Here is a 25173-nt window from a genome sequence, read left to right on the forward strand (position 1 = left end):
GCACCCTTACCCTTCTAAACCGGAACACAGTAATGTTGACTACTTGGCGGCAGAAATAGGCAAGGTGGTAATACTTCCCTGGACGAACTTTTTCACAAGGATCTCTACTGCTACTAAATAATAATATTTCTAATCGGAAGGGCTTGCTTTCTCATTTGAAATCTGCGCGCAAAAGCGTTTTTTGCACGCTAGCGTGGAAAAGGTTTTTGAAATTCGAACTTGACAATGGAGTGTGGTGCACCTAACTTTTTCTTTCGATAAAAAAAAGATAATGACATGTTCAACTACGCGATTTGTCGTACATTACATATTTATGTAATATAAATCCGTTGGTATATTTTTATACTTATTATTTTTGACATTAAATTGACACTGATAACTAATAGTGCTTATTAAATTATTTGAATTCGTCGAAGAACAAAAATAATTTCAATAGTCACTTAATGACACAAAATAAAAGTACAAGCAAGAATAGAAATTGATGGGGTGTAAATTCAGAATGCGTCTTTTTTTAATTAAAAATAACTTTTTCTTTTAATTAAAAAAAACTAATGTTTTGTAGTTCAACTGTTTTTCTTTCATCAACCATTTTCGTCACTATAGTGGAGTGAAAAGTTGTCTGGTTCGCTCGGCAGCAAAGTTGTTTTGCGTCTCATGCCTTGAAACCCTCGCTACGCTCTGGAATCTATATTTATTTGTACCACGAGCGAAAACTTCCTTCGCTTGCTCAGGTTTCATACATGCACACGCGTGAAACAACAACTTTGCAATCTTGCATCTATTTTTTATTAAAATAATAATAATTTTGTAATAAGTTTTGTCAAGTTATTATAAGTGCCTTGTAAATACCTACCATGACCTATAAATAATAATTATTTATAGTTGTTAACTTGAAAAGTTTCACTCAACTTTTCAATGTTTAAGTTTCAATGATTGTAAGAATTAAATTAGGCTTTTTGTACTTAATTACAATAATTGTAAAATATCATACATCGTCGGAAAAAGTGCAATTACGCGTAACTAGCTTTGGATTATGAGTTTCCATTTCGGTAATTTAGTGGCCAAATTAATTCCGCGTAAATGTCGTGGCAACCAAATTAGCGTAATTTACGGGGATCTATTGTTATCAGTCAACATAAATTAATGCTTATTGTGCAAAAAATGAAAACCGTAGCCATTGTAATAACAAAGTAATAACGTTAAATCGTAGTAAATAGCCACCTTCTTGAGGTTGTTTCCGAATAGATTTACCTTGGGCACATTTTGCGATTGGGTAAAAACAACTTTGAAAGGGAAGCCTAGAGGAGGATTCAGCTTGGCTGGGCAGTGTTTGGTAAACTGCGTCGAGTCTTCTAGTCACCATACCGCAAAGTTTGAAAACAAAGATTTTCAATCAGTTCGTTCTACCTGTTATGACATACGGAGCCGAGACGTGACCACTCACGATACGGTTAGTTCACCAGTTGTAAGTCGTTCGGCGAAGTATGGAACGAGCTAAGCTCGGAGGACAAGATACAGAACCTTACATAAGGTAGCACACACGACATGGCTGGCAGTGGGCTGGCCATATTTGTCGAAGAACTGTTAACCGATGGGGGAAGGGAGTTCCTGAGTGGAGAGCGCGACTCGGAAAACATGGTGTAGGACACCTATTGCCAGATGGAGTGACGATTTGCGAAGGGCTACTTTCAGCAGATGGATGCAACGAGCTGAGGACCGGGCGAAATGGCGCGCATTGGAAGAGGCCTATATCCAGTAGTAGACTACGATAAGCTGTTGATGAACGTTGAAAAAGTAAGTGCGCATTTGACCTCTATCGTCATCTATCTATCGTGGCAATGAAGTCGACGATGTAGCATGCACACTTAAATAATGTCTATTCACTCTCGCCTTGAAAAGGTCCAAGTTATAACTTTCAAAGAACAAATCTGCAGGCAGGAAATTCCATCCCGTAGCCGTTCGCCATATAAATGTGGAAGCAAAACGCTTCGTGCGAATCCTTGGAATATCCACAACATAGGGGTGGAATCCCAGCCTACGACTAGTCTTCCGATGATGGAAAGGGGAAGGCGGAATCAAATTTTGCAATTCCATCGCACACTCTCCGTGATATATCCTGTAGAATACCGATAAGCAGGCAACTTTACGGCGGTGTTCAAGATTCTGCAGCTTTGCCTCTATTAATTCCGAGTCACCTATAAGCCTCTTGGCACGTTTGTCGATTGAGTCCAAGGTGGCCAGTTGGTATTTAGCAGAGCCACCCCATAAGTGACAGCAGTACTCCATACACGACCGGACTTGTGCTTGGTACAGCTGAAGCAACTATCCCGGTGTGAAGTAATGCCTCACCTTGGAAAGGATGCCAAGCTACATACACGTATTTGCACTATCCCCGACGATATACATAGTTTGTTTCAAGTAGTTTGTATTATTCTTATGACATTCATACTTTTTACGTATGACCACACGTGGTTTTGTTATGCCAAGGGGACGATTGTTAGTTCCAAGGGCGTGCGTGTAGTACTCAGCACTTCTACGGTGAATGAAAAAATAACTGTAGTTCACGAAATATGATTTCCACCGATTCGTCTTACTGCTGTATCTTTCAAGTACAATAGGATAAAAGAATGAGCTGTCGCGGTAACGTATATGCCATTTATATAGTGCAAACAACTATTGCATATGAACAGGGCACTTTAGAATCGATACCGCCTCAAATGGCTTTGGTTGATACCGCATAACAGTGAAAATGTTGAATTAATAACTTTGGAAAATATATGCAGGAAGTATAACTTTTTCCAAAGTATAAATAGTAAGTAGTAGTAATGTAAATAGTAGGTAGGAAATATAAATTTTTATCATTGAAAAAAAGGCGACGTCAAAAGTTTGCTTGACTGCTTTTTCCGATTTCCATGGGGTCCCCTCATCAGATTCTGACTTCTTAGTGACAATGGCACTGTTAAGGCCTCCTTTGTACATTTTATACTTTTTTCTGGTTGTCACGGTGATGGTGATTTCTTGATTACATGTATCGTGTCAAGTCAAAAGTCAAAAGTCGACTTTTATTAGCGGAATAGTGTCGTTGGCATCAGGGACCACCTCAAGAGTATGCCCTTTCAAACAAATAAAGAATTTTCAAAATCGGTTTGAGGATTTTCCTCGATTTCTGTGGATCCCCTCATAAGATTCTGACTTGGTGACAATGGGACCACCACGAGAGTGTACCCTTTCAAACAAAAAAATAATTTTCAAAAACGGTCTACAATTGACGGAGAAATCTGAAACATACATACATCGGAACGTATAACCTACTCCTCCTTTTTTTGAAGTCGGTTAAAAATTGGATATGTACACTGATTAGTATACGATGTGAAAACACGATTCCTAAAAATTTTAACTTTACAAAAAAAAACACAAACTCACCTCGTATATATATAATACTTTTACAAGAAAACCGCTGTATTTAATAGATACTTCACATATACCTATGTTTTTTTTTATATCAACTGAACTAAACAGAACACATGTAGTACGATATATATACATTTTACAAAAGGCTTTAATTTCCTTTGTAAAATAAATTAATTCTGAAATAAAGCCAGTGTCCCTGTCGCTTGACCCGCGCACTACAACACCCAAGCACACAAGGTTAATTGTCTAACTTAAATGTCCCATTATCGTAATAATTGAGGCGTAAAAATACTGCCTAAATATTACGTAAAATAGAGTAGCTACACTAGGATTTAGGGTCTAATATCAATAAATTATGCGTTTAAAATATCATTCCAAGATGGAAGTTGGATTATTATGGATTATTATGTATATGAATTGTTGAAAGTTTTTATTGGACAATGAGTTGAAATATGCAGGTAAGGTACAGTAAAAGCTTAAATTCTAGAAAGTGAAACTATGATTAAATTATATGAATAAAATTGGGTCCCCCGTGTCCAAGATGCTGGCAGCGTTCCCCTTTGAATGGCTATGCTAATAATATTTGACCGAAGCAAAACCAGTACTGTATTATTATACACATAGGTCAATTTGAAACAAATCAAGAAACTCGAGTGTTTTTTCATTTGCCTACTCCATACTTGAATCGTCCCTAAGGGACACATGCAATCCTGTTGCGCTCATGCTGCACTTTAAATAATGTCAGTGTGACCATTACACGCATTAAAAACCGCGATAAATCTCTTTGATGTAACAAACACACCGCCACCCAAGCTATTGTCTAATACCTAATCCCATAGAGAATACCATAGTCAAATTATCTCAAAAATCGTGGCTACACTTCGATTAATGCGATGAATAATTAGTGCCCCTATACCTTAGTGTGGCCATAGCATTAACAAGAAAACAGTCGGTCTGATGAGTAAAGAAATAATTCAAAACGAGAATTAAAAAAAAACATTTAGCACAATCACACTCGTATGATCGAGACCATTTAAACCACGTAGTCTCTAAGTAAAAAAAGTGTTAATAATTATATTACCCGTTTGTAAAATAGATAGCCGTTTCAAGCGATAACATTCATCGGTGCAAATAATATTTCTTCAACTATAAACATTTTTGAACATAGAACAATGGATTTAAAATAGGGGCTAGCGAGAAGGAGTGTGGGAATTCCCGAATCCACATAGACCTAAACAATCTCAACATAAATGTAAAAAGCTCAATCCGCAAAACACTGCTCATTTACTTAAAAATTTCTTCACAGTTTGAGGGGATATGGTACGAAGTACAAAGAAACAGTGACCTCCTACTCGATGGAGACTGTGGATCAATACACATACAAAGTGTTAATGAATCTTTTTATTTCACCAATGACGTAGTGAATGACAATTTCGCTGATTCTATAACTGGCACCGTCACACAAGAAAATACAACTGCTAAATTAACTTTGAGGTGGAACGACGATGACAATGGTGAGCAATTTGTATACCTACTTTGAGCTAATTTTGTTTTTGTTCTCGTTAACTTTTCTTGTTTATTTTTACCTCAAACGCTCTGGCTTTGGCATCCATGTCCTACATGAGAAATATGTTGGATCCATCCAGATGAAGCAATTATATAATCGAACTTTAGAAATTAGTTCTGGTCGGAGTGTTCTGTGTAGTACCTATGAATTTAATTTGATTACTCGCAGTACACAATCGAAAGCACGTCAAGTTTGTCAATTAAATTCAACTGTTTTCCACTTAACGATGAGAACGGTTCAATGTACAAAGCATCAAGCGTGATATGTGTCTTGACTGTAAGTCTCTATTTTGAGGCTGGTCTAATAGGTTACCATGATCATACATACTTATTTTATGTTTCGCATTGAATTTCAAATTGTTAGTTCTTTCATTATATTAAATTTCAGTAACCTCACTATTTACCTCACCTTTTTCTTTTCAGCGATTGATTTTTGGATTATAACAACCAACTACATAGGTCACGCCGTGGCTTACAGTTGTCAGAACATTAATAATAACGTAACATCAAATCAAAGACTTGGTATGTAAATTAAATTTGTCGCATTTAATCAAATTAATAGTTATATCTGTAATTTGTACTTACGTATCTAGAAGTGGTCTAGTGTAGGTACTTACTGTATCCATGGCATGGAACTCTGAAAATCTTTATTCTAATATTGTTTACTTCTATCTGAAATGAGGCAAAAAAGAAACATAGAACATTAATCGTCGAATCTTTTAAATCTTCGTAGTTCGTAGACATTATATTAATCATGAACGGTTTTCTTTAGTCCAGCTGTGTGGGCCTATAACCAATAGTATAATAATATAGCGCCCTCATAACGCATGCCTTAAGTCTTTTAGCACCCAGTGGCTCTCAGCTGCCTTGCGCAGGTAACCCACAATACCAATGTTGCCAGATTATTACATTTTTTACATTTTTCGTAACTTTTGACCTTCTCGTAATGTAAGTAACTTTTGAGAACGATGAGACTCATATAATTCAATTATATTTGGTTTTTTAAATCCTAAATAACTTACGAACGAACCCAAATTGACAAAAAAAATAACACTGAAATGGGGCAAACAAAATTAAATTAACCGATTACTTGTTACAACTTTACTTTCTTATTTTCTATCTTAACCATGTTTTCAAGATTTAGGCGTATACAAATGATTATATACAATTAGAACAAACAATTAGAATTTATTATTAAAAAATACCGAAAATGTAAATTTTGAGGCAAAAATGAAACTTTTCAGGTAACAAAACGTAATTTTGAACTAAAGACCCCTGGCAACACTGCACAGTACGCATCTATATAGTAAATACCAGAGAGGGGGACATAATATAACCATCCAATTCAATAACAAATTTATTTATATTAATTTCTTGTCTGCGTGATCTGTAATAAATCTGTAATAAATATAATGAACCTGTATTAAAACTTTTCAGTATCCGTGTGGGGTTTGACGCGAGGCAACGTAGCAACAGACGGGCAAATTGTTCTGATAAACAATACTCTTGGAAGTGCGCTGAACCTAACAATTCAAGATCTAGAAGCCCCCGATCATAGCGATGATGCATGTTATGCTCTACCAGTAATTGAAACAGGACGTCCTATTATTCTACCAGGAAATTGTGATCCTAATATTCCTGTTCAACAACAATTTTCAGCAAGCGAGGTATGTATATATTATGTAGTAGCTGCTACATCATGTCTTTTGTTGCTTATGTTAGTAACGACATCTGGCAGATTATGTCTGTACTACTGACAGTACGGCGAGCCATATCGTATTATTGGTCTAACGATTAATAGATATTACTGTCGCGGTTCGCGCTACGTATGTTAGATGGCGTTATGTTGTTGTTTATTCATAAAGATAAAAATAAATTATCATAGCTTTAATCTAAGTAAATGAAATAAATTTAAAGGAGGCTATAATAATATTAAAATAAACGGTAAAAACTGGACCTTGAATATTTAATATTATTGAACAATTAATTAGGTAAGTCTAGGAACTCAGTGTTGTAATGAGTACCAATATTTTAGGCAACTTGTTTGCGTCTATTTATGTTATATAGTCGAAAACTGTTTTGCAACTTTATTTAACAATAGAACATTTAGTTATCAGTAGTTTTCTTTTACAATATCAAGTGACAGGACGAACAAGTTGTGCATCTGATGGTAAGCTACACGCATGTTCATAACAGTTGCAGGGCCACTCAGGGCTTTAAATCGCAATGATCTGTGGGGCACTGCCTATGCGCCTGTCACCCTGACATAGTTGACAAGTCCCATGTGCCTGTGATTTCACCCCTTACCCTTCAAAACCGGAACACAGTAATGCTGACATTACTGCTTGGCGGTAAAAATAGAGCTCTAGTGCTACTAAAGTTACTTAATCTATATTAATTGTTATATATGAGTTATATTGTTATACATACATATAATTATGAAGTAACTTAGCCAGCTTTCTGTGTCTTCATAAGTGTTATTCTTAAGCCAAAATTTGATTTGTTCTTTTTACATTCTATCTCATAACAGAGCCGTATAGAGAGCTTCTCATATTTGCAGTAAAATAGCTGCGTTGTGTATACGCACGAGATATTACTATTCTCACGCTTCTCGTGCAAATCGCGTTTTCTGCGGTCTACTAACTAAAATGCGGCTAAATGGCAAATGGTCAAATATCCGTTTTAATTATAAAAAGATAGAACACAAAATTCTCTTTTAAAGCAGTTAAAAATACTTAACATATTGGACTTATCGGAACTTACCCTAACGATGCATAGGTGTAATATCATTAAACAATTTCAGTATTCTGGATTATGGTCTTTTATGATACAAAAAAAAAATATTTTGTCACCTAGCCGCGTTTTAATTGGCGGATGGTAGTTCTGTCGAAATAAACCTACCTATTCTTCTTCAGCCTTTAGCCACTGCTGAGTGTAAGCCTCCACATTTGCACCCCATTCTCCTCGGTCTCGCACTATTTGCATCCAGGTTTTTTTGGTTACCTAGACTATTTCGTCTCTCCATCTAGCCTTCTGGTGGCCGACGCTTCTGGTACCGGTCTCCGGTCTCCACTCCAGCACTCTTCTGCTCCACCGGTCATCGGTCCTGCGGCTATGTGACCCGCCCAACGCTTTTTCTTTGCGCAATAATACGCCCCACCCCAGACAGCTTAGTACGACTCCGGATTTCTGTATTTTCTATTCTGTCGCTCAGGTTGCACTGAACATGGCGCTACGACTATCTCTTTATTATTTCATCCAAAAGTTTCATACCTTTTGCAAGTAACATTCACAAATTCCAATCATTTAATCTAAACAAATTATTTCAATCTTTCAGTTCCTTGGCACATGGCACGAAATTTCAAGCTACTATTCCGAAAGTGCGACAGGTAAATGCCCAAGAGCAGAATATTCCGACGGTGGGGATCGAGTGCTCGTCTTGAACAGTCAGGTGATCAACCAGACCTTAGACACCACCGCTGGATATGCTGTCGTTAATAGCAGTGACAATAGTGCTAGATTACTTGTGACTTTGGAAATATCTGATGGTAAGTGATTGCATATAATTAAGTATCTTGCACTTTCTAGTGTATATTCTCTCCAGTTATCTATATCTCTTAGAAAATATCTCTATATGGTTACGTATTGGACACCACACTGTAGGCGGAAAGCAGGTCATAAATTTTATTTGCTAAAAATCGCTGAATTTAATTGGTCTAAAAATTACAAATTTTCTAAGCAACTCAGCTATGACACTCAGCTGACAAATTATATGTTGTATCATATTTTTGAACTGTTAATTTGATCGCTATGTACTAGTAAAAGAAATCATGTTGTACAATTTTCGTCAAATAATTTTGACGGTTTCTTTATAAATGTAGCTGAGGCCTACTGCCAGTGATTAACCAAAAGTATTGGTTGGTTCTAACTAAGTCAAACGAATTTTTGAAACGAAGTTTCTCTGAATAAAAAATACGATTTTAAGTAGAATTCGGTTACTTATGAAATAAATCGGATCACAAATGGTACTTACTAAATTTATGTTTCCTAATCTTCTCTTTGTCTATTTATTTCAAGGTAAAGATAAGAATGTGGTATTAGGGCGCTTTCAAATTAGATGCTTACGGAAGCGCTGCACTACTAATTTTAATACAATTTCTAGAAACGTACGTGGCGTTGCAAGTACGTTTCTCGCGACACGCGCGCGCTACCCGCTTTCTCAGTCACAATGATTAGTGATGCGTTATAGACGCGCCATAGTCGCGCCTCAGTAGCGCTTCTACAAACGTCGAATTCGAAGGCGATTTTAGAAATATGCAAAAAATTAGAAAGACATCTAATTGGAATGGATAATCAGAACAATCCTGTAGTAGAAATAAAATGTTCCTATGAAATCATATGCAAAGCGATTCAATGAGTATCACGCTTTTCTCACACAACAGTAGAACAAAATAAACAGAATGATAAATAAGAAATTAAACTATTTTTTTATTCTAAAATCACGTATATTTGTAATATGAAGTTTATTGAATATGATATAGATGGCGCTACAGCAAAATTTAATATATGCGAAACATTTTTGTACTGTCTCTTGTTAAATCTTCTGTATACCATGTTTTAAGCAAACAAACGAATTATTAATATTAAAAAAGTCGTTAAAAACAAAAACATAGACAAAAAAGAAAAATGCACAGAAAAATTCGTAAGATCTGCTGGTTCATTCTGTTACTCAGTTAGAAGAGCGTTGGTCTGCTATGCTGATACCGCTGATTCGAATCCAGCCGGATCAAAGGAATTTTTCTTTGATTTTTGTTCGATCTTTTTATAATACTAATTTGTTTTGTTTTTGTCTTTGCAAACAAACTTTGTTGTTATAATCAAGGAGTATAAAAATTACAACGTTATGATTATTACGATAACTAACATCAGCGTCATTTCGTTTAAAGTTCTCAGGGTGCGTACAGATCTGGCGAATGCACTGCAAATGCATCTGTTTGCGGAAGGCTCGCGAGCTGCACTCGAGCATTACGCTGTGCGTTTTGTTCGCTTGCTGTTAGTGCGCGCGCCCCATATATTAACATGTATTTAATTGCACGCGTGTAGTATGCGAGCAGCACGCGCGCAGCGCATTTGTCAGATCTGTACGCATCCTTAGCGAGTCGGTTTCCGAACTCTGTTTTTCCTGCTTCTATATATTCGGCCACCTGTATTACTCCATTAGCAGCGTCAAAAATAATGACGAAATTAATACTTCTTACAGCATTAAATTTCATATATACTTGATATATTTATATACTTGATATCAACTAACGTTTTCGTTATTACTTTGTCTTAGTTCCACAAGAATTGCTGATCATCTCCACAGACTACTCCAGCTTTGCGATTTCGTATAGTTGCATCGATCTACCAGATAACCAAAAACGAGGTAATTCATCACACTGACTTTAAAATTTACAACCTAATTATAGTTATTATAATGGACATTTCCAAATGGGTAAAACAGCTTTTATTGTACTTGCCTTCACAATGTTCATAAGACTAGGAACTACCAATTTGTTCATTCCCGATCCGGTAAGTTCAATACTTGATGACGCGGATAAACAAATGCTTGTCGTTTCTTACATATTTAAAAAAGAAAGATTGCATATCTATATTCCAAGACTAAGGAAAAATCTTCAAAATCGTGAATATCTGTCGTATTGTATACACCGACCAATCTTTCCAACCAAATCTTTCTTCTTAGTGTACAGTTGGATTCTCAGCCGAACACGTCAATTGCCACCATCTGCCCAAATAGAAGTGAACCGAGTTATCAACTCTATACTTTATTTGAACAACGCCTACTACGAACAAGCTGATCAGACTGACGATGGATGCTTTTACTTCCCTGAACCTTCACCTGATGAAGTCGTTGAGTTCCGTAACCAGTGCGATGAGACTATACCCGTTGTGTCAAATTTTGATATTGCAGCGGTAGGTATTTTCAGTTATTTACCACATATACTTTGCAAGAAAGACATGTTTGATTCAAAAGAATTTAGCAGCGTCTTCCAGGTATATTTTTTCTCTTGTATTTAAAGGTATAGCCAAGCAGATTTTTTATATCTGTTTGAATTTTATCAAGTGTTCTCTTGATGAATTGTTTTTCTAATGGGGCTAGAATATTCAATAATGAGTTTAAAAAATAGATTGTCCCATTTTTTGGCCACTTTATCGGCAAAAAATTAATCAGGCCATGAATTTCCTAAAAAACAAAAGTTACTCTATAACTCATTTTTTACAGTACCTGGGTCTTTGGCACGACATCGAGTCTTATCCGTCTGGGTTCCAAGAGGGTCAATGCCATAACGCGTTGTACACCTTGCGTGGCGACGTTGTGGACGTGTTCAACACCCAAGTCATCAATCAGAATTTAGATACCATACGTGGTACAGCAGTACCTATCAGCGGTGATGGTAGTGGCAAACTTCTTGTCACTTTCCCTATTGCTGGAACTAACGGTAAGTATTAAAGGTTTAGCATTCACTTTATTGCGGGTTCTTACCTGTAAGGGTTTCCGACGTTAGCTTTAGTAACTCCAGTTTATTCATTACATACAGCTCAGTTTGGTTTAACGGTTTAGAGACTTATAATTATTAATACAAAGATCGAACACTTAGAAAAAATCTACGTGTTCTAGACGTAAACCTCTTCTTGCAAGCCGTGTGACACGCTATGCCAACTAAGCCACGGAACGAACCAGCAGACCTCACGAATTTTTCTATGTGCATGTTTGTCGGATCTTCATATTTGCTTTTCAACGATTTAAAGAGTTTCTTCAAGTCTTAAAGATGCAATTGTTTAGTACAAAAAGGCTGTTCAATGTTAAAGTATACTAAATATCTATTCAGACAATTTTTCTCTTCTCATCAATTTTTTGTCATAACAGTGCTTTGAAAGATGATTTCATTTGTAATTTTAAATATCAAATTATTTTCAAGAAAAGAAATTGCTTTAATGTTTATCTAAACGAAAAACACATTCATATAACCTAAAAATTTATTTCTTTCCATTTAAAGCGTCGGCAGAAATGGAATACTGGGTGCTTTCAACGGATTACACATCATATTCATTGGTTTATTCGTGCACTTACAATCCTGAGACTGATACAAGACGAGGTGAGGATAATAATTAAAATATCATATAACTACACTTGAAAATTTAAAAAATTTCGTTGTCACGTGAATCTTTACTAACAGTTTTCAGTTGGAAGTTGAGTAGGACTAAAGAACTGAGCAGTACAGCAAACCAGGAAATAAATAACGTAATGAGCGGTATTCCTGTCCTCGACCAGCAATACTACATTAACAGGGATCAGAGTCCAGAAGGTTGCTTCTATTATCCCGAACCCGAATCAGGTGTTACTGTTATATTCCCAGGACAATGTAATACCACAATCCCTGTTGTTGAAGATTTTAACTTGGCCAACGTAAGTACATTTTCCAGTATACAGGCTGTAATCATTATGTGTAACTAGGTGATTATTTCGTATATATAAGAGATACCAAAAACGTTTAAAATGATATACCTATACCTATACCCAATGAGTAAAACGATACCAATGACTTTTTAAATTAAAACTAGAAATATCGAACATTTTAAAGAGGCTTTAGTTTCGAACAACTGCTTTGAATACAACTTTTTGTTTTGTTTATATATTAACTAAAAATAACGGATAACTCACGTATTTAAGTCGAATTTTTTCGCTCGACATGTTTCGGACCAATTCGTGGTCCTTAATACGTGAGTTATCCGTTATTTTTAAAATAAACATTACTTTGTTTGTATTTAATTAAAAGATTTTATGCAATTTCGCTATATGAACTTATTGTTACCTCTTTGAAGTAGATCAACTTAATCCTCTCTACGAATGTCATATTAAATGTATGGTAGCGTTTTTACGTTACAATTGGATATATGGATGGATATTTCTAGTTTTATTTAAAAAGTTATTGATATCGTTTTACTCATTACGTAACATACATATACTTTCGATATCAGTTTAAAGGTTTTTAATATAATCGTCTGGGCACACTTAACGATTGCATCCCGTATTAATATGTATTTAAAATAAGTAGAAATGACCTAGGTGCGTTAACTCATAAGTAAGAATAGCGAAAAGGAAGAAAACCGTTAGAAGTTTGTCATCAAAATTGTTTGAGCCCATATGACACATGCACTATCTTATGTTATCCAAATTTGCTTATTTTTTGCTTACGTGCTTTATAGAAAGTAGATTTTCGTAGCACGTTGTATGTTTACCAAAGGCAGACAGTCTGGATCTAACATGTTTGTAATAAATATTCAAATGTACATTTACAAAGAGCAACCCCTAGAGATTCTTGCTCATTATTTTCAAGGGAATCTGTCTTACGAATGAACAGTAGAGCTTAATCAATATGACAATTTCAAGTGTAATTTTGCTTTATCAAGTAACGATGATTTGGGCTAACACATACATAAAAAATTTGTAAAAACTTTGTATTCTTTATTTGTAGATATTTTAATAATAAATCATTAATATAGGTCAGGTTAGCTTTTAATAATAACAATAATAATTCATTTATTTGTGGAAACACGGGTTATATAGAAGCTGACATGTACAAAATACGTATAGTTTCATTGTGTCCGGCCAAACAGTAGGCATACAAATATTGAATACATTCACTCACATGCACTTCGACAGACTAAATCAGGTGTAACATGTTTCGTATTTCAATAATATTACATGCGTGCGCGTGCACACATGGATTTAATAAGACGGTCAGATTTTAAACGCGATGATAGTTACATGGGTCGATTTTAATGGTAATTAGATGTCAAAATAATATCGTAACATGATAACGTCAATAACGTCCAATGTCAAAAATTATTCAATGAATTTAGGTATTTATCATTTAAAAATTCAGACACTGTATAGTACATTTTATTAATCAGTAACTTGTTTAATTGTTTTTTAAATAGCATAAGGTTTTTCTCAGCCCTTAGTGCTTCCGGTAAATTGTTATAAATTTTTGGCGCCATTACAAAAATACTTTTCTGCATGAAGGTAGTTTTACAGGCTTTCAAACGAACTTGGTCATATCGTGTTGGCTTCAGAGTTCGTGTGAACAAGTGTGCGTGCATTCAGACATACACGCCAGTTTCGTAGATATAAAGTGAAGGAACAGTCAGTAGTCGAAGATCTTTAAAACATGGTTTGCAGCTATCTGTTCTCTTCAATCGACAAATTGCTCTGACACATCTTTTTTGGGCCTTAAGAACTGAGTTCAGCTTCCGAAAGCTGTACCGAGAACGAAAACAATGCTGTGTCATTGGAAGATAGTAATTCAAGATTTTGTTTTACAGTTCAACGGCACATGGTACGAAATCCAATCTTACCCGAAAGAATTTCTACCTGGTCATTGTGTAAGACACGAATCCACGCAATCTGGAAATACTTTGATATTGCAATCCTTTGCTGTTGCGGATCAATTCCTGGAAGAAATAAGCAGCGAAGTTACGTCTACCGATAACAGTGGACGTTTAACTATAACGGTCAATAAAGATGGGGAATGTGAGTACAAAATACAACAACTTGATACTGATAATAGTATTATATGCAATCGTTTCAAATGAAGGTTCTTAAAGTCCGGTACCATGCAATACGTCGTGGCCTAAGTAATAGGTAAGAGATCTTAAGACCCAATTATGTAATGTTGGCATAGAAGTTAATTGAAATAATGACACACAATCAATATTTAAAGATTATTTGTTAACAATCCATGCAACAAACTCAAATGAACCAAAAAAGCAGAGATAAAATAGAAATGTCCGTGGTTGGCCTGGTACCGCTTATATTTAACCAATCAGGAGGCAGTAGAGCACTTAAGGAGCGTCATATTTGATATTTTTCAGTTCAGTAGCGAGTACCATAGAGGATAAAATTTTGGTTCAGATCTAAAAAGAGCTTGTGATACGGTTTAGAAAATTAAAATTGACAAATGTACTTTAGTACAGGAGTACAAAATATTATAATATAAGTACTTAATGTCCTTAATAACATCGTGTATCATGCACAGCGACATTTTTTTATTACGTTTTTTGTTGTCAAGAAACATGTCTCTAGAATTCATATTCTTAGATTATTATATTCATAGCTTATGTACGAGAGATATTCTTTTCACATAGATGTACGGTTTTCTTGGAGAATTAAAAAACTTACATTTGCCCACAATGTCAGCTGAAGAATGAAGGAGAATGATACACGCTCGCCTAAATGATATCTATCTGTTCAATCTGATTTTATTTATGAAGCAACGTATATTTTTATATTATTTTTCAGCTACAACTATGCCTTTCTGGATCCTAGCGACAGATTACAACGACTACGCTTTGGCTTACAGTTGTGTGAACATAAACAGCGATTTTAGAAGAAGTAGGTTTGCTCTTACTGTTTACATTGTATAACTATTAAAAATGTGAAACAAGAAACAGTTATATCTCATAGGTATATCAAGAACACAGAAAAAAGATGTTGAAAATGAATATATACCGATACCTCCAATGAACAATGCGCCAACTTAAGTTTTGGACCTGTTCTGTTTCTATTTTGTTTTTTGTTTCTTTATTTTTTTTCCACAAAATTCGAAGAGCATACTAATACTAATAAATAAATATTTGCTGTTATTGGCTGTTTACTAACATAACAGAAAATTACCAAAAAATAAAGTTGTTTATTGGAGGTACAGATATTTTCAGATCTGACTCTTCAAACAAACCAGCGTTTTGGTCGCAGTTGGTAGACAACCTAGGAAAACTAAGTCTCTAGAGTTAATATTTAATTTTTTCCAGTCCACAGCTGGAAACTTAGCAGAACACAATCGTTAACTGCACCAGCTGCAGCAACGATCGACAATTTCATCGCAAACGCCGGTATCGAAGTTTTAAATAACAACTATTTCGAAAACATCGACCATAACGACAACGCCTGTTTCTATCTACCAGAACTAGCTCCAGGAGAGCCGGTGATTCTTGTTGGGCAGTGTGATCTTAACATCAACGTGGTGCAGAATTTCCAACCTAGTAGGGTAAGTTACGATAACAATATATTTAACAAAGAGCAAGGTCCCTTGAAAACGTATTTGTGAAACGCAGTGTTGTATGTCGGGTGCACAATAAGTCTTTGAGAACCAGAGTTCACAATGTCAACTCTAAATACCCAACGTTGTCGTGGTTCGACACGTATATTCACATTATAATTTTGTGTGATGATGAAGACATTTTTTTTTAATATGCTATTATCTATTTCTTTTGAATTTTCAGTATGAAGGGCTCTGGCATCTTATTGAAACATATCCATCAGGGTTTCAATCAGGAGACTGCAATGATGCCACTTATACAGTTCAGAGTGATGGTACTGTCCTAGTGTTCAATACGCAAGTTATAGACCAATCTTTGGACACCATTACTGGATCTGCAGTACTCGCAAGCAATGATAGTAGCGCAAAGTTGAAGGTTACGTTCCCGACTGGTAAGGTTTTTTCTACATTGGTCCTTTCTTTCTTCTTCTTTCTTTGTCATTGATTCTTATATTAAGAATAGCAAAGCAATTTTCTAATAAGCTATTATGAATTTGTTTGTCAGCCGACAATCGCTCCAAATATGAATATTTTCAAAGTGGACAGTTCAAATGTGTTAGCTGGTCTGAAGTTGATAAATCTAATAATAGATTGATGATCTTGATCAAAAATCTTCCATGATTTTCAACGTAACCCAACATTTTTTAGAAAGTTTTGTAGAATTTCCCATTCCACATAGGTTATGTTGAGCACATGACAAATCGATATCATCAGTACTCCAAAACGTCCAAAGTTTTGTATAATCCATAAACTCCTCTCTATCAAGATACGTTAAAAGTAGATTTACAATTATACTTTTAAAACTCTTTTAGCCGATCAAGACTCTGACTACTGGGTTCTGGATACCGACTACGACTCCTACTCTTTTGTCTACAGCTGCTTAAATTTGCCTAATAATAGGAGACAAGGTAAGGTCTAGGACATAATATGATAACATTAGCAAGTTCAAAGAAGAGAATGCTTTATTTAAGACTTCCGATATTTCACTTTTCGGTGCATGTATTCTTTCCATAAGAGAAGCGATGTGTGTGTGTGTATGTAGTGAGACTGCACAAACACAGAAAGGATGAAAAATGGCAAGTTTAAATCGAAGGATGCTCGTATACAAATAATTCTCTAATTTGTGACTGGTGACAGTATGGCGCGCTATTTTTATATTTTCAGTGTGGAGTTGGAAGTTGAGCCGTACCAGGTCGTTATCTGCAAATGCAACCAGCGCTATAGACCAAATCATAGATTCGATCCAAGTTCTAAACAACCGTTTCTTCGAAACCGTTAACAACTCTGACGATGCTTGTTTCTATTATCCTGAGGCAAATGGACAACCTGTCGTCTTCCGTGGTATTTGCGACCAGAATATTCCGGTGGTTACCGGCTTCGATGCAGAATGGGTAACATTTACTTTACTATTAATACTTTGAAGACGTGAAGAAGTAGAATCTTTTTGTACTGTGCTCTTATTTCTAATCTCGTAAAGAGGAGTTTTAACAAGATTTGATTAGTAGGGGATATACAGGGTGTCCCACGGCTATGCCACATGGAGGGAAAGTACCTTAAGTACCATTGATAGAACATTTTACTGAAAGAAGACTGCATGATTCGAACTGCATTCAAAGATTTTAAATAATCGCTTGTCTGAACCGGGAATCGAACCCGCAAAATGTGAAAAAAAAAATCACCTGTGATTTTGTTATACTGATCGAAAGCCTCAATCGTAAGGATTGTTTTCTTCTAAATAACATAATATCTTAAATAAAAGGAAGACCATAAAATTGAAATTTAATTAAAATAATTAGGTATAATTAAATAATTGCAACTTACAATCAATCAATTTAAGTTATCAAATGTTCAAAATGTCTCCCATTGTGTAGTATATAAATTGTCACTCTTTTCATAATTTCGCTTCCTGTTGATTTATTTATCTTTTCATGGTGAATGTTTAAAACAATACGTCTAAGTTCAGTTTGTAATTCCTACACACTCTCATACCGGTTCCTGTAAACTAAATCTTTTACATATCCCCATAAAAAAAATCTAACGGGGTTAGATCCGGGGATCTCGGAGGCCATTTAATTTGTCCATGATTACCAATCCAGGAAGGAAAATATTCATTAAGAAAGTCCGCTGTTCTCCGACTATTATGAGCCGGAGCCCCATCTTGCTGACGAATGAGACTTCGTCGTTCTGCATCGGGAAGATTATTAATCTCGCTCCTTAAAATCTCAAGTATTTCTAAATATTTTTCAGTGTTCAGATGCCCTTCGTAAAAATGTATTAAGAGAACCCGGTTTTTCACAATCCCACACCAACAGTTGAACGCACTTGATCATTAGTCTCGCGGATTCGGAAGGGATTCTGTCTGGACCAAATACGATTATTACGCCGGTTGTACATACCATTGTTACTGAAGTTTGACTCGTCTGACCAAATAATGTTAGTCAAGAAATTTTGATTCTGACGGATAAGCCTCTCGATTTGGTGGCAGAAAATAAGTCGTCTTTCGGCATCACCCGGGCATAATTTTTGAAGTAATCGCCCTTCAACATAACTCTTGAATTTGTATTTTTTCAATATGCGGTGTATTTTGCTTTTTGAAATTCCAATTTCTTCTTCACCTTCCCTCACTGAATTCTTCGGGTTCGCCTCAAAGTAAATCAAAATGTCGAGTTCATCATTGTTAACGTTTATCATTTGGTGCTGTGGCTGCGGTACGCGACGATGAAATCATCCTAATTTTTTCAAATTATCCATCAACCTTTTCAAAATAAATGGAGATGGTGTTTCTCTATCGGGATACCGTTCGCGGTACCACTGCAAAGCTAGTGATATGTTTTTGTGGTTCATATAGTATGCTTCCATTAAATCCAAATTATGTTGATACGCCATGGTAAGTAAATTCACACAACAATTGCAATGCAAGAAATCGAAAAAGAAATTCACTTACAAAAACAAAAGAATACATAGACGTTTGAAAATGGAACACATTTTCATATTATTATTTTATTATTTTATAATCAGCCAGCCGCTTTGTGATTGTGAACTTCTTTATGAATTTCCTTATTATTTTATCATGCACTTATAATAGGGAAATGATATGTATTTCTCAAGTTTGTACTCATTAGTAATACTTTGAAATGATAATGTATGTTGTTATGAGCGCGGCATAGTCAGAGAAAAAGTTGTCCATTTTCCTGAACAAAATTTCAAATTAAAGTGAAATTTCATAGTCTTCCTTTTATTTAAGATGTTATGTTATTTAGAAGAAAACAATCCTTATGATTGAGTCTTTCGATCAGTATAATAAAATTACAGGTGGTTTTTTTTTTTCACATTTTGCGGGTTCGATTCCCGGTTCAGAGAAGCGATTATTTACAAATCTTTGAATGCAGTTCGAATTGTTTTTAAAATCAAAATGAAGTCTTCTTTCAGTAAAATGTTCTATCAATGGTATTTAAGGTACTTTCCCTCCATGTGGCATAGCCGCGGGACACCATGTATAGTACTGTACTGTACAGAACACAATAGGCCGTCTTTATTGGACATAATATGAAACTTACCAACCGCTGTTGATTTTTGTTATTACTGACGGAGTTATCACCTTCGACATTGTATTTTAAAATTAAATGGAATTGGAAAGGTGACTTAGGAGGTCTTACCCATTTTTAAACAGCTTTCGGGTACATTTTCTTCGAGATTCACTCAATTTGAAAAATGTTAATTGTATTTTAGTACATGGGTGTGTGGTACGACATTGAAAGCTACCCACAGTTCTTCCAAGACGGAACGTGCTCGACAGCTGCATACGGCCTAATTGACGAAGGAGTTAATGTTTTTAATACGCAAGTGATCAACCAAACCTTAGATTCGATTATAGGACTTGCTGTCCCTGTGCCTTCAGACATTGGTGAAGCCAAGTTAACTGTTACGTTTCCTGTGGCTGGAACCAACCGTAAGTAATATTAGACGAACTGTTTGCAACACATGCCTAAAGATTCTAAGCAAAACAATCGCGAACGGCCATTTTAAAATTTGCTGATTCTTGTTACACTCTATCCCAAAAAATGGTTTTATGAACAATTCTAACCTGAATTCGAACTAGAGCAACTTTTCTCCTAGAGTACTTACTCGTATTTTGGACATTTATTCCAATGGTTTTAGTTCTGTTGGAGAATGTTGCAAACATACAATAATAACGACAGAGTACTGAAGTTCATTTTTTGTATTTGACCATAACAATCAATCCTTTTTTTTGCAGAAACTATAAACTCGCCATATTGGGTATTAGCTACGGATTACATAAACTATGCGTTGGTATATTCATGTCAAAATATACCCGTTACTACTGATCAACCCATGCGTAGCGGTAAGTTATCATTCATTTTTTTTATATTAAAAATCATTGTTCAATATTAAAAATTGGCATACTTTAATTCCAACGACTACTTTAGAAAAGACGTATACATAAGGAGTGTAAGTGCCAAAAATGCCGTCCTATTAAAATATAACGAAAAACTCAGCACAAAATGTATTTCCTAATTGCAGTAACCAGCTGGAAACTTAGCCGGGAAAGAACTCTGTCTAATGCCTCTGCAGAAGCGATCAACAATGTCATCAACACTATTCCAGTTTTAAGTCAAAACTATTACGAATTACGAGGACACACTGACGAAGACTGTTTTTACTTCCCCGAGCCCGTAGTTGGAAAACCTGTGGTGTTTCCCGGTCAATGTAATAACAACAAAACAGCCGTTCCCGATTTCGACCTGAATAGAGTAAGTTTTATTTTAAGCTACAGTATTTCCAATTTAGGGGGCTCCATTTGTACCTGCGCATACCCGTTTAAGCGTACGATGTGCCACGTAGCAATTTTTTATTTTGGCTACTCCCCAACCTTTTGTATAAAATACGTAGATACGCTTCTTACTGAACCATTTTCTAATACACACTGAAGTAGTTATTATCATCTTTAAAACGTTCTTAGATTACATGATGTCATTAAGATTATGGTGTCCACACTCACCATTCGGTATTCTTAGCACGATCAACTTTAGACTTTCACAGTGTTGTAGAATTTTAAAGAACTAACTAACTGCCCATCTAGAAGCAAAAAAATTGCATTGATCAAAAGTCAAATATTGTCGACCCTTATGCTATATATTAACTATTTAAATGCGACTGTGGTTACCCTTAGATGAGAACCGTGTTCAGCAGTGAAAAGAAAATGGTTTGAGCACCTCTTTTATATAATAAGTCTCGCTTTGTTAGCTGTTCAAACGTGTGTTGCTCATATTAAAAAAATCCTTTTCTCGGGCTTTCAGTTCAGCGGTGTCTGGCACGAAATCGAGTCCTATCCATCAGATCAGCAACGAGGTCAATGCATCAACAACGATTTCAATGCAACTTCGCCTAGTTCCATGAGTTTGGTCCGCAATGAGGTCTATAACCAACGCCTGGATATTGTCTTAGGATCTGCTAACGTTATTTCTACTGATGGTAGTGCTAGACTCAACATTATAATTAATTCTGAAGATTCGGGTTTGTATGATTTTTTAATTTCATATTAAGGTTGAAATATGTTCTTAAGTGCTTGTTTATGGTTCATATTTAAGACAGTAAGGACTTCATGTTATTATTATATAAAGTTTATTTCATACAAAGTATTCCAAGATACTAACTATATTTTAGAATATAATTTTCATTTCAAAGCGTCGTCGTCCTACAATATCACCATTACGGAATGCAGCAGAACCATGAAGGGCTAATCCTTCATAGCAGAGCCATAGGCGTGTTTGATGAGTTAAATTATTGTCTTTATTTCTTTTCTTTGCAATGTATGTCGAAGCAAATTCTTTAGGATTTTTTATTTATTTTGATATGTTACAAATATCTTTTATTCTTTCAGTAATAGAAATTCCGTACTGGATTCTTGACACTGACTACGAAAACTATGCTTTAGCGTATAGTTGTGTTAACATTAACTCTACGTTTAGAGGAGGTGAGTCCAAATTTTATTATCTAAATCAAGTCTATTTTTAAGTTTTCATCTCTATTCACACCCACACTCTGGTTGACCTTTTCAACGCCACTGACTCCTCAAGAAACTTTGTTGGACATTGGGTCGCAAAATAAAGATTTACTCCACATGAACACGAATTACATTTCTGACCGTGGCCTTGTTGCAGCTGTTCTTCTAGTGTTTTTGTATTAGGTTTCACACTTCAGTGTTCAGAAGTATCTTAAAAATGCCTAACATAATAATAATATGAACTACCTTTTCAGTATGGAGTTGGAAACTCAGCAGAGAAAAGCAATTGTCAGCAAGTTCAAATACGGCAATAAATGCTGCCATAGCTAACATAGACATACTTGATCAGAAGTACTACGAACCAGTCTTGCAGACTGATGCCGCTTGTTTCTACTATCCTGAATTGAGACCCAATGAACCAGTTACCTTTATAGGACAATGCGATCAGAGTATTGCTGTTGTTGAGAACTTTAACGCTGCCGAGGTACGTTATGCTATTTAATTTAAACAATGATAAAATACTATGGTAATATAGTTTAAAATGAAGTGGGCTCGTCAATACGTAAATTTGAATTATAGTTCATTGACCTTAATTGCTGAATTGTTGTACCTAGCTGTCTTGTCTCCTTGATTCACTAGAAAAGGTAATTCTTTGTAACGTATATCTTTAATATTCTTGTGACTTAAGAAGCATTGAGAGCCTCATAAAACGATTATTTCTTCTGTTACATTAAAATTGCGTGCTCTAAGTAGACTATTACGATCGAAATATTTATTTAGATTTTTATTTAACGAATTTATAATTTCGTTTATTTCTACGGAATTATCGCGAAGTATGTATTATTTTCAATGCTGCATGGTTTGTGCTCAGATTAGATTAGATTAATTATTATTTTTCAGTTTGCTGGTCGCTGGTTCGATATAGAGAGCTACTTTGACGACTTCCTAGGTGACTGCAAAGACAGCACGTTCACTCTAAGCGGAAATGACACATTTGACATAAAATTGACTCAGGTCGTTAATGACAAATTGGACGTCACCCTTAGTAGGGCTGTGATGGCAATCGACAACAGCGGCAAACTGACTGTTACTACGAACGGAGGTGAGTATTTAACTAACCATTTGTACGTGCGCGAGATTACGTCAACACGCCACGTCCACCGTTTTTTTTATTGTTTACATTAGGAGCCGCGATAAGGCGCGTGTAATATAAACACTTGAAACTCGAGAACCAATTAAGCTATGGCAAAAAAAATAACAAGAGCGATAAGAGCACTTAAGTAGCTTTTGTGTAGACCACAGTTATGATTGTAATACGACGACTTTACTTGCTAACTTCCGAGTACTCTGAATACTTCTGAGAAATTTTCATAGTGTTTTACGATTTAACTCTTAACCACTTTGTATATTCATTTTATTAGGAAACAAAACATATTTAAAGGTGACGAGTATTTAAATACCTGTCGATTAACACTAGAATTATATGAAAAATGAAAATGGATTAAAAATAATCACGGGTAGTGGCGGAATTCGTGGAAAATTTGCGAAAATGGCGTGAAAAAAATTACAGGTTGCGAGGAAGAAAATTTACGAATCCTACCAAAATTCACAATGTAATGACCTAAAAAAGGTTTTAATACAACGTATATTGTTTGAGTGATATTTTACTCCAAAAAGTCTTTTAATAACGAATAAGTTTTTTTTTTCTAAAAAGCAATCACAAGGTGCAATGACCTTCACTTTGATGACCTTTTTTCCAATCAGATTGTGATTCCAATATGATATCAAATGTTAAAGTTTTAACACCATCAGAAAAAGCACATCCCAACGATCATTTTGATAGGTAATCATTGCAAAAATAAATAGTAATGGCATTCATTACAGTCAGAATCTTCAGCTAACACTCAACGTCAACAATCGCGCTACAAGTTGTAATTTTGACATTTATTTCCTATTTTATCTTTGCTTGGTAGGGATGTCCGTTAATTTCATGTGATTACCTGTTATATTGAGAAATACTAGCAAAAATTTGAAGGCGACTCGAGGTACCGCACTAGAATAAGCAGAAAAAAAGTGGACCGCGGCGGTCATTGACTTACAAATAAATGGACGACGGGTCTAATACAAAAACCACGAAAAAAATGTCCCAAGTCAACCTATTTAAACGTAGTGACATGTCAAGGAATATGAAAAAGCTAAAACGTTGAATTTAAATTGTAATGTCATCGCAGTACTGTCTAATTTTGCTTGCTTCGCTGTCAGTCGAACAAACGAAGACTAGAGCGTGAATCACGCTCTGTATACGATTTTAACGCCCTATACGTTCGGACACTTTTTAGCGCGGACCCGACGTCCGTATAATTGTAAGTCAATGGCGGCGGTATTGTTTTTGTTTGGCAACCATAGTTGCCAATAAGGTTTGGTGCAACAACGTCATTGGCAACTATGGTTGTAATAAATGTATGGGTGTAACAGTTCAGTGGAGGTTTGGGTACATTAGTATCTAATTATAAGCCATTTTGTTAAACATATTAACGACCAGCAAACACAACTGCCAAACTGACCATTATTAATCTGACTCATTCATACTTTCAAAAAACAAACACGAAAAACAACAGAAAGTTTGTCATTTAAGCAGCTTACAACACTTTGTCAGCCTTGACCGGCAAAATAAGCAGGAAAATCCGTTTTTTAAAAACTTTTAAATATATCTACTAACAAAGAGCTATGTAAACATTAAAGAAAAACTGTCATAAAGCCAACTGTTCACAACCATCAGCGCCCGTATTTGCGAAAACATAATTGAAAAAGAATTGTTTAATCACTGTTTTACTTATTTTGCGTGTAATTATGGTGCACGATAACATTACAATTATGACGAGACTGTATAGTTGAACCTTTGCCTTCCCAAAATAAACGGATGAAAACTTATAAAAAAATATGGTGCACGATTATACCATATACTATAAAAAAGCCTGTGAAGAAACGAATGTTGGAAGTTCTTTTTTGTTA

General features: G+C 35.4%; 1 protein-coding gene across 1 annotated transcript in view; it reads left to right on the plus strand.

Moving 5' to 3' along the window:
• The first annotated feature begins 1725 nt into the window (after positions 1-1725).
• Positions 1726-25173, plus strand: part of LOC113240270 — a 46229-nt gene continuing 22781 nt past the window's right edge. Inside the window, exons 1-23 of the mRNA XM_026477528.1 lie at positions 1726-1794; positions 4718-4925; positions 5401-5499; positions 6415-6644; positions 8315-8525; positions 10313-10402; positions 10721-10950; positions 11261-11477; positions 12036-12134; positions 12216-12445; positions 14365-14572; positions 15341-15433; positions 15850-16085; positions 16321-16528; positions 16949-17044; positions 17301-17527; positions 19866-20085; positions 20392-20499; positions 20679-20908; positions 21455-21671; positions 22039-22131; positions 22416-22645; positions 23062-23263. Of these exons, the coding sequence (XP_026333313.1) occupies positions 1726-1794; positions 4718-4925; positions 5401-5499; positions 6415-6644; positions 8315-8525; positions 10313-10402; positions 10721-10950; positions 11261-11477; positions 12036-12134; positions 12216-12445; positions 14365-14572; positions 15341-15433; positions 15850-16085; positions 16321-16528; positions 16949-17044; positions 17301-17527; positions 19866-20085; positions 20392-20499; positions 20679-20908; positions 21455-21671; positions 22039-22131; positions 22416-22645; positions 23062-23263 (4051 nt within the window). The remainder of the gene's footprint in view (positions 1795-4717; positions 4926-5400; positions 5500-6414; positions 6645-8314; positions 8526-10312; positions 10403-10720; positions 10951-11260; positions 11478-12035; positions 12135-12215; positions 12446-14364; positions 14573-15340; positions 15434-15849; positions 16086-16320; positions 16529-16948; positions 17045-17300; positions 17528-19865; positions 20086-20391; positions 20500-20678; positions 20909-21454; positions 21672-22038; positions 22132-22415; positions 22646-23061; positions 23264-25173) is intronic.

This window comes from Hyposmocoma kahamanoa, unplaced genomic scaffold, assembly GCF_003589595.1.
Source record: "Hyposmocoma kahamanoa isolate Upper Pololo Valley unplaced genomic scaffold, ASM358959v1 129, whole genome shotgun sequence".
Lineage (NCBI taxonomy): Eukaryota > Metazoa > Arthropoda > Insecta > Lepidoptera > Cosmopterigidae > Hyposmocoma > Hyposmocoma kahamanoa.